Source organism: Austrofundulus limnaeus, unplaced genomic scaffold, assembly GCF_001266775.1.
Source record: "Austrofundulus limnaeus strain Quisiro unplaced genomic scaffold, Austrofundulus_limnaeus-1.0 Scaffold2, whole genome shotgun sequence".
Lineage (NCBI taxonomy): Eukaryota > Metazoa > Chordata > Actinopteri > Cyprinodontiformes > Rivulidae > Austrofundulus > Austrofundulus limnaeus.
In genome coordinates, this window is record NW_013952404.1 from 2,102,735 (window position 1) to 2,112,973 (window position 10,239).

The following is a 10,239-nucleotide window of genomic DNA, read 5'->3' on the forward strand; positions in this document are numbered from 1 at the left end:
TTTGTTACCAACATCTGGTGAAAATTTCATGTCATTAGCACCTCTAGTAATATATTTACTGAGAAAAATGATGACGTGTTGAATACTTATTTTACCCGCTGTATATACAGTATTTGGATTTTTGCACAGTAATGATCATTACAGACAATGCCACCCACCWGTGCTGACGCCTTTGTGTCACACTGCATCAGTTAATTATTCAGGATAAGGCATTTCTTTAACCTGTTCTGCTGCACTGTTCATGCTTCAATGAGCCATGTTCAAAGAAACATTTCAGGACACAAACTCAAGTAGTTTCATAACCASCTGACTCTAATTAACTCAAACAAATGACTCACTGTAATGCAAAGTAAACATCTCTGCAGTGAGAAATGTGCTATTGGATTCAATTACAGGGAAACTGACACATGCATGCAAAACGTGCACATGAACCCTAAAACATGCATCTCATTTGTTTCACTTTCTTCTCTCCAGTTCATTTAGTACCAAGTTCACAGAGCTTCACAGCTGCTGCACAGTGCCATCGTGGTTGTGGTCCAACGTTTTTTTTTAACAGTGAGGAGCCATTATCCAACATGTACTTTAAGCCATGTTAACAGCCATTACTACATGGAAAAACATGGTGTCATCTCAGGATTACAGGCTGCCATGCTTTCCCGTGTGACATCAAGTCTGTAATTTTAACTACACACACTCAATGAAATCACATCCATGCAGAGCAATAAAGTCCTGTTACACATAAACTTTTATTGGGGGGGGAGAAAACAGCAAACATAGAACACATTGTAGTATAACTCAGTATGTGACCAATGGCTTCAGAGAATCCTGCACCAATTATTATGAATAATTTAAAATGAACCAAATAAAACATTAAAGYATCTCTTGACTAATGTAATGGTTTCTGTTTTAGTTTTTTTTTGTCCCTGCAACTAAGACCAATGCGATGCACAGTGTAAAATTTTTAAAAGCTTACAAATTAAGTTTTAATAAAAAGATCTGCACCAAACCCAGCGTCCTGAAAGGTGCCGCCCGACACAAACACACAGCAGCCTCATAAATTAAAACTTTGTTGCTTTCAAGTTGTGCTGAAAGAACCAACTCTTTAATTTGCATCACTGCAGCTCATCATGGACTCTGTTTGCTCAATTTAAGGTTTAACATAAGAGTCAATTTATTAACATGAAACACGATCAAACCCAGAGCTCTGTTCACACACTCACCTCTCTGCTCGATGTGGAGTTGCACCGAAGTTCTCACGCTCCCCACTCCGTTGACCGCCTGACACTCGTACAGACCCTCGTCGTGCGCCGCCACCCGAGTGATGCGGAACGTACCGGAGGACGTGATCACGTGGCGACGGTCGGACGGAAGCGAAGTACCCCCTCGAGTCCAGACGATCACGGGCTCTGGGTTACCGCTTGCCTCGCAGGGGAAATCCACACTGTGACCCTCCAGGACTGACTGGTCCTGTGGCGTGGTGGTAAACTGGGGGAACGCTGGATAGGGAAAAGAAGGCGTGGGTACCGACTATAAAATACGGACAACAGCCTTTACAGCCTATTTGTTAATACAAGGTTTCCTCTACGAATTCTTACCCATTACATAATATCAAACCTAAATGATTTAATTTATGTATCCTTAAATAAAACCAAACCCACCTTGTACRATGATGTGAGCTGTAGCATGTATCGTGTCCACATTGTTGGAGGCAAAACACGTATATTGTCCTGCATCAGCCTGGACYACGTTCTGGATGTAAAGCCCTCCGGAGGGGGTGATGTTGATGCGAGCATCGCTTGGCAGTGGGGTGCGGTCGGCCTTCGTCCAGGTGACTCTCGGCTGTGGCTGGCCGGTGGCGCTGCACTCCAGGGTCACGCTCTCCCCGACAAGGACCTCTGTGTTCTGGGGTTGGATCACAAAACTAGGCCGCGCTGCCGGTGAAGAGGAAGAAGTGAAAGAATAACTTCACCGCGTCAGTAAACGAACATGGAACGGTAAATTCACGTAGTCTTTGTGCAAGGGTTTCCTGTTTGTCAAAAGATATTGTAGGATTCCGTGACGTAGATGGTAGAATGTCCAAAAATACTATTTATTAGATGTTTTTACCATTTTTAACTTTTAACAATTTAGAAACCCAAAATGTATCCATGATATAAGCTTAATATGGAGTTGTTTTGTGTAGAGATCTATTTTCCTTCATTGTAATACATTTTTTGTTATTTGTGTTTAAATTGTGCTCAGATTTCAAATGAAGAACCCCTAATCCTAACCCCAATTTACATTTCAGCCAAAACTGTGAMGCTTACACTGTGGAATGTGTTATTACTGTGGGATCTGGAAATATGTACACAGCGAAGGACCTGAGGTTTACCATTACACACAGACAGGAAATGCACAACATCTGCTTTCAGAAACTGCCGATGACCCTGGTGTCATCTGTGAAATGGTCATGACATTTTCCCACAAGATTCAAAYACCATATTTTTATCCGAATCTACAAAGAAGAAAGAAAAAAAGGAGGTGTAAAGTRGCCACTTACATGGGGCTCCAAAATATCGCAGCGTGACCTCGGTGGTCTTGACTTCTCCAGCCACATTTTTGGCCATGCATTGGTACACACCCTGGTCTGTCTCTCTGGTGTCCTGAATCATCAGAGTCCCATCTTCCAGCAGGTTCAGACGACTGTCATCGCGCATATTTAAAGCATTGCTGCAAGAATAGCACATACACCCACCCAAGGATTAATGTTCAGTTTTCTCTTTTACAAGAACTACATCCAGTCTTTGGTGTCTTACTTGTTCCTGAGCCAGATAATCTGTGGTTTTGGGTTGCCCTCTGCCCTACAGGTGAAGTAGACAGTGTTTCCTGATGTAACATCAACATCCTGGGGCTGTGAGGTGATCCTCGGCACCTCTATAGGCACAAGATTAGACAATAATAAATAAATAATTATCAATGTTAGAATGAGCATGGATGTTTTACCAATGGATAAAGAAAAACTTCATGATGGACTCATGTTTGTGCACTCCTAGTGGTCTCAAATTATTTTTAGATGAGTGAGGCTTTTTCCTGAAACACTTCAAAATGAACCATCCTTATTTTTGTAATTGTCCCACTGTGATCTTTAACATTTAACTGCCTAACTGAGTCTTGTAGTAGTCATATGTAATATAAGTTTTGGAAAATGGCAACTCAAGATACAGTTGAACCTTACTTTATGTAATAATTCCACTTTGAACCCAGACAGTGTGTTTTCTAAAGAACCAGGGTCAGTACAGAGGCTGTTGCAATCAACCTTCTTCTGAATCCGTCTAACTTTTTTACGAATGTTGGTAGGGTGAAATTGTAGAGGACTCAGACAGAACATGTTTCCTAAACTCAGTGGTCATCTAGTTTAATAGGCACTGCCTATTTTTGCGGGTAAGTGTGTCAATTCTAAAATAAGCAAATGCAACAAACAGGAAATGATCCCATTTCCCAAAGGAGGACAAAACCTCCCACCGTCTCTGTGGATGTTGACTAAGATACATTTCAGACGCCCCTCAACCAAACCAGTCTCTGACCACTGCTTTTAAAGAACAGTCCAGTAAAACAATCCAAAGTCATTTACAGTGAGTCCCATCAGGTTTTCTTTCAACAAAGTCACATCTTAAAAAAATCTAACTAACCCACCTATGAGAAGACAAGCTTGGCTAATCAGACCCCACTTGTACAGAGAGAAAGGCTGTTTTGAAAGCAGCCCATGTTATGTTACATAGATCTATACTACTTACAGAGACTTAAGTGGGGGCAAGAAGGGGGGCAGAGGACAGACAGCTGGAGGTGTAGAATGGATTTCACAGCATCTAAAAGGAGACATTTTACACCTGGTGTCCTCTGTGCAGACTGATGGAGGGAAAGGGGGTTACTCTAGGCAGGATTGGACATGTTACAGGCATCAAATTAGCTGCTTGGATTAAGCTGTGGTTGAGTTTCAGCTGCCTGGCTTCATGTGCAGGACTCAGCGGAGGTTGAAGAAAACACAACATTAAACTGGATTTGGTAAGATAAAAGACTTGTAGCCAGTTTTGAAGCCACATGACCGAAACAAGACACACAGGTACGCAGCGCAATTTGTTCTTACTTTTTACTAGCATAGCTGAAAAATATGAACACATTTTATTTTGTACATTGGCGTGATTTTCTTGAGATTGCAAAACTTACAAATTTTCCTAATGACTTTTTATAAAATCAAAAGTTCTGATCCTATACTAATAAAAGTTAATAGTAGTTGTTGTTGGTATTAATAGGGGAAGTAAAAGAGGAGCTGAAACAGGTGGCGAACAATGAAGAGGGGCCCCGAATCAAATTCAGCCTAAAGCGCCTGTAAAACTTTAACCTGTCTCTGGTTGTCTGGATGACTTCATGGCTTCCCAGATGTGCATATGTTCCATTTGGTTTCAAAAGTTAAACAAATGTAAAACCAGTTGGAGTTAATTAGGATACCAGATGATGGTGTCAATGTAGCAGCATGTTGTAAAGGGATGATGAAATGCATTAATATCCTAATAKTCACAAAAGCTGGTGTGCAGAAGGTAATACTAAGACAATGAACGGCTGAAATGAAAATTGTTATTTAAGACACCTCACATTAAATGAGCATTTTCTCTCTCTTCGTACCACAGTTGAGCTCCTGAGCAGTAAGTGTGGCCACCGATCGACCCTGCAGGCGGCTGGGATGGTCGCAGGTGGCTGCAGCCTGGGCATTTCCTGACTCGGCGTACTGCTTCAGCAGATCCGCCAGCCACAGCAGCTCACAGTCACAGTTTAATGAGTTCGAGTCCAGTCGCCTGCGCACAYAGACGCAAAACAAGAGCAACTGAAAATACAGCAAAAAAAAAAAAAAAAACCCTAGTCATTGTACAGTCAGGTGTATGATCAACCAGATGCACCAAACAAGTGCTGCTGAGCTGGATTTTTCTTGTAGTCATTAACTAAAAAAATAAAAAGAGCCGAGACAGAAGCTTAAAACTGAGAACTGATTTAAAAAAAAAAGACCAACATGGAAATGAGGCCAAGCAATTTAGAYAAAATGAAAGAACTGCAGTGCAAAAAAAATGGCAAAATGTGCTGAAGCAGAAGACAGTTTGTCCACTGAAGGATTAGAGAGTGACAAGTGTCTTCGGATGACTGTAACACATGATGGAGGCTCCTAGCCAGTTTGAAACTTTGATTTTTCAAACAGAGTCAGGGATTAGGTCAGGATCAATGGTATACAGAAAGTCATTTGTGGCTCAGATCACTTTCATGTGTCCTGAATGATCGGATCTCAGTGAATCCCRGATGCACACAGTCCTCCCTTCACGAGAAGGCTACTCTTGATTCACTTTTCTGTGTATAAAGCCTCGTTTTGCACACTTCCGTCTGACAGTTCCTGAGCTACAATGTCTCTGGCACTGTCCAACCCAGCCCAGCTCAGTGCAAACAGTGGGGCCCACCAGGACCATACTGCTGTGGGAAACTGTCTCCCAGGTTGGCCTCTTCTTCTGGTATCTGGTCAAACTTTCAGCTCCATCAGTTCATCACAGATTAGAGAGGTTTTTCCACAATAAGCCTATTTCTTTCAGAAAGCCAGTTGTTCTAAATATAATTTGAAGGTCGTGCTTTGTCTTTTAAGGCCTAGAAGTGTTTACATACAATCCTGTGCTTTTAAAAGTCAAATTTAGAGCAAAATCGGTAATAATTCAGTAAACACTAAATAGCTAGCCTTAAATCCACTACAGTTCTCACAGTGTAACATCACTGATAAAGCAGGCTTCAACTGAGACTGACCAGCTCGTAGGTTAACTTCAGAAGTTGACACAAGACATACAATCTCAAACACATATTTCAACGTTTTTCTTTTTACTTACAGTCGCTTCATAGACTGAAGGTCAGAGAAAGTTCCTGGAACAAGCTGAGTAATTCTGTTGTTGTGCAAAAACCTGAGCAAAACAACACAAAAGGAATGCTTAATAGTTTTGAAATAATAAAGAATGTTATTTTGAAGCAAAGCTGCACAATATTTAAAAGAATGCACGGCATTAAAAAAAAACATTTAATTTATTTTCAGAACAAGATGAGTAACAAGATCATTTTGACCATATACAGTATGCTAGCTGGACAACATGGAAGACATCCAAATATTAACTTTGCAAATAACTTTCCCTTTAGAAATACGATCTACAGATTTTTCAGCTCTCAGCTTTRACTCTGTTCATGGAAATATTCCCCAACAACAATAATGTATGCGCTTGGGAATGCTTTCCCTCCCCTTTYCCCCTGTTTTCAACCGCAGGTGTTTTCACAATCACACACACACTCTCTCCATGCTGCATGTAGGGGAAACAATGAGCAGGAACTGACTCATGAAACAACAAAACAAGAATCCGATAAGAGACTGTATCTCATTAGAGAAAAACAGAGAAGAAGCAGACTAGAACAAAACACTCAAACCTGTGAGGAATTAAAGAATTAGACTGTAAAAAAAAATATATATATATATAAAAAGACAAAATGAACTCACAGTCGTTCCAACTTTGGCAGATGAGTGAAAGATTCTGGTTCCAAAGACTCAATGTTGTTGAAATGCAGGTACCTGAAAAGAGTAAATGTAGAGCAAAAATGTAGAMAAAGTGAAAACTGATTAAAAAAAATCTCACAGTCCTAGCAGTTACTGCGTTAATGGGGAGGCATTAAAACCTCTGACGTTCTCCCCATTCATCACTGCCATTACTGAGATAACAAAACACAGATGAAATAAGACCTCACGCTCCACAGATCTGGACAGATTAGAGGAATTTGCACAGCAGGCATTCATCACATGTTCATTCTAAAATGTTATGACTAGAGGCTGCTTTTAAAATGCATTTTAGTACAGGTGAAAATCAAGTTAAACAACCATCTCACGGAATGCAAACATCAGGTTCAGCGCTGATGGAGCGCCTCCACTCCCCTAAATGCTCCACATTCATTTTAAAATTTATGCTATTTCCTCAAGTTTATAYACAATTCTCTAAAATGGCAATAAAAGACACAGACTGTAAATAAATTAGAAGTAGACTGAAATACACATCTTATTTCGGAATTTAAACAGATTTTATTAGAGTTATAGATTTCTGTAACGCATTTAAAAAGAGCCTCAGTTGACCATAAAATTTTAAAAATAAAAAAAAAGATTAGTAAATCTGTATTAGGTATGAGCAAAGGAAATTTAATTGAATAGAACACAGTCAAAAACACAGTATTTAAATCAAGCTTGCACAAAAAAGCCTACTAAAACTAAAAGCCAAACAGAAGAAATGGGATTTTCAGCATGGGTTAAGGAGCAGCAGCTGTTACTTCAAATAAATGWCTTTTACACATGAGGATCTTTAGAAGTTTTGTCTTCACTGTTGTGATTGTATTTTGTAATGTCTTAGAGAAATGCCTTTGTAGAGTTCATTGATCTGGCAGGAGTGCGAGRGTGAAAAGACCAAACACGTTAAGTTGGTATCAAATTTGTACAACTCTTCAAAAMAAGAAATAAACTTTTAAAACTGACCCAGACGACCAATTTAGGAAGTTTTCCATTGGAATTGCTGAATGTATTCCAGCATCCATCTTCATKCTAATCTGACTCTCACTCCTGAAACCAAGTAGGGGTCTACGCAGTGCATATAGGGGAAGTTTCTCGTCTCTGTGGGCAGCGTTTGTCCTAAYTGTGATYAGTGGAGTTTGGAAAATAGGTGGAGGTTATTGGGTGGGTGGAGTCTGGCTAAACCATGATTGGTCAGACAGACTTGTCTTGTGGGACAAGTTAAAAGATGAAGTAATGGTAACCCTACTTATAATTTAAAACAGAAAAATGTCTTAAATAAAAAAAAATTGTGAAACACAATTAAACATAATTTATTGACTTCAAATTTGGTGCGACTAGCACCTTCCTGTCTCAAATTAGGACTGATATTAACATTCTAGGGATGCATCGATATGGAAATTTCAGCTGATATCAACATATACGCACAAACACGTGTCTTTTTTTCAATATCGTAAATAAATGACCAGACCTTTGACATGACTCTCTACTTTAGTTATTCCTGGCTATGCAGCGTAAATATCACTATCATGATCAAACAGATGCCGCTCAACCAACCATCTCCCCTCCCAAAACAGAAACACAAAACTAAAAAGTGGGAAATCAATATCGGATGTTAATATCGGCCCATTTTTACATATMGGACCGATACAGATATTCTAAAACAATGACCAATATCAGCCGATACGATGTGAATGCATATWTCGTGCATCCCTATAATATTCATATTCTTTTTCCAGGTGGATTAGGGCTGTTTTGACTGAGACATGGTCAGCGTTTAAATTTCATGTGGCTAGCACATTCCTATCTCCAATTATGACTAAAATTATTATCGAGATTTTAATAAATTGGTGCTTTCTGGCTGTTTCGACTGAGCTACACGACCCTCTGGTGTTCATTCAACTAAATTGTTGTGTCCTCTTCAATCCCCACACAAAATAGACAATCGGACCAATCATATTTTTACCAATTTACGCCCATAAAAGTCTAACGGACCAATCATGTCTTGGACAAACTCCTACCACACACCAATAAACTCCCATTTAGTGATAGCAGAGACCACCTTCTCCCTGAAACAGGTATACCCCACAGACCATTGCTGCCACCACCATGTTTGACTATAGGGATGCTATTAATGAGGAAAAGCTGTTTTTTTRCCATGCGTAATAACGGTAATTGAGACCAGAAATTCGTCTGTTAGGCTAGAAGATTTTACTCCTAGTTCCTGGAAGCCCTTCAAATGCCTAATGATAAACAGGTCTTCATGTAATTTTTATTTCAATATGGCTTTACTCGGAGCACTATGCAATAAAGATTAGTGTGTTGGAATGTAACTTTGAGGCCAAACATTCTGTAAACTTCTTTCATTTTCACAACATAACAGTTTAACAATTGGCATGATTATTGTTTGGTTGATTAAAGCAGTTCAGCAGTAAATTTTTAAGTTAAAAGGTGTTTTAGGAGATTAACTGTGAGATGCTCTACAGAGAGATGTGTGTGCTTCTCTACTGAATTTAGTTTGGGATAAGTGAACTCAAGTGTAGAAAAATCACTTTTGTTCAAAATGGGTTGCAAGATAACTAAAAGTTTGATTGTTTAATGATTCAGGATTTTATTTGGAGCAAAATTCTCCCAGAACTGCTTTTTATTTTTCTCWTTTTGAGAATTTTGTACATTTGAAAATTATCTTTTGAATAGACAACAGTTTTTTTTAACCAATTAAAGAAAAAAGAAAGCCTTATCAAGTCCACTTAAATTTTACACAATGACCTTTGAGGACCATTCAGCCATGTGTGGTCACTGATGAACCACATGCATGTTGATAAATTATCAACCAGTAATTCCAGACTTCTTTTTATTCAAATCAAAAAAAGAATAAGATTCTAGGAATCTGTTCAAGTATTTCCACTGTGATTTAAAACTGTCGCACAGATGTAAAATGCTTCCTTACTGTAGTAAAATTTAAAACATCTGCTTGGTCCAATACCAGAGGTTTAAGTAGCATTTCTTTCCATAAGTCATATAGACCCATTCCTGCATTCCAGGCTTGCAACACATTCTAAAAGACCGTGAAGGTTTAACCACTTTGAAAATGCTGCCAACACTGAAAAGATGGAGGTCAAATAACTCAGCATTTTRGGTGTTATTCTGTCCTGTTCATCTTGTTAATTTTGGGTATGAAGAAGTATTGGATCATCGTTTTATTTTTTTAAATAATTTTTTTTGTTGTTGTTCAAGTGACATTCTATCAGTTCAGTACCTCTAATAAAGGAGTGTCCAGCTCAGTTACACAAGGGGGTCAAAATTCAAAGCTTGGTCCAATTCAAGGGCCAATTTCAGTCAGTATTTATTGAAGAAACAAATTATATAAGAATTATAACAAATAATTCTTACAGAAATACAAATGACCTTTTCTAAAATGTTTGATGTAGCATTTAGAACATTTAGAACATAACCGATAAAGAAAAAAATGAGGAAATTTAGGACAACACATCTTTATTATTCATTTCTTATTAATTATTCTCCATCAACAACTATTTCATTTGTTATATTTTAGAGATACATTTTATCACATCTCAGCAAATCAGGTAAAATAAAATAGAAAATTCTCACTAAAAATCCAAATATTTGACTTTGAATAAGAA

At 38.6% G+C, this 10,239-nt stretch overlaps 1 protein-coding gene across 2 annotated transcripts in view; it reads right to left on the bottom strand.

Moving 5' to 3' along the window:
• The window catches only part of pxdn (peroxidasin), a 41,644-nt gene that overhangs the window by 17,060 nt on the left and 14,345 nt on the right, over window positions 1-10,239 (bottom strand). For both annotated transcript variants that reach the window (XM_014010441.1, XM_014010432.1), the window contains 7 exons: window positions 6,545-6,616; window positions 5,892-5,963; window positions 4,660-4,829; window positions 2,796-2,913; window positions 2,540-2,709; window positions 1,659-1,931; window positions 1,221-1,496 (listed from right to left, as the gene is read on the bottom strand). In XM_014010441.1, coding sequence (XP_013865895.1) covers window positions 1,221-1,496; window positions 1,659-1,931; window positions 2,540-2,709; window positions 2,796-2,913; window positions 4,660-4,829; window positions 5,892-5,963; window positions 6,545-6,616 — 1,151 coding nt within the window. The remainder of the gene's footprint in view (window positions 1-1,220; window positions 1,497-1,658; window positions 1,932-2,539; window positions 2,710-2,795; window positions 2,914-4,659; window positions 4,830-5,891; window positions 5,964-6,544; window positions 6,617-10,239) is intronic.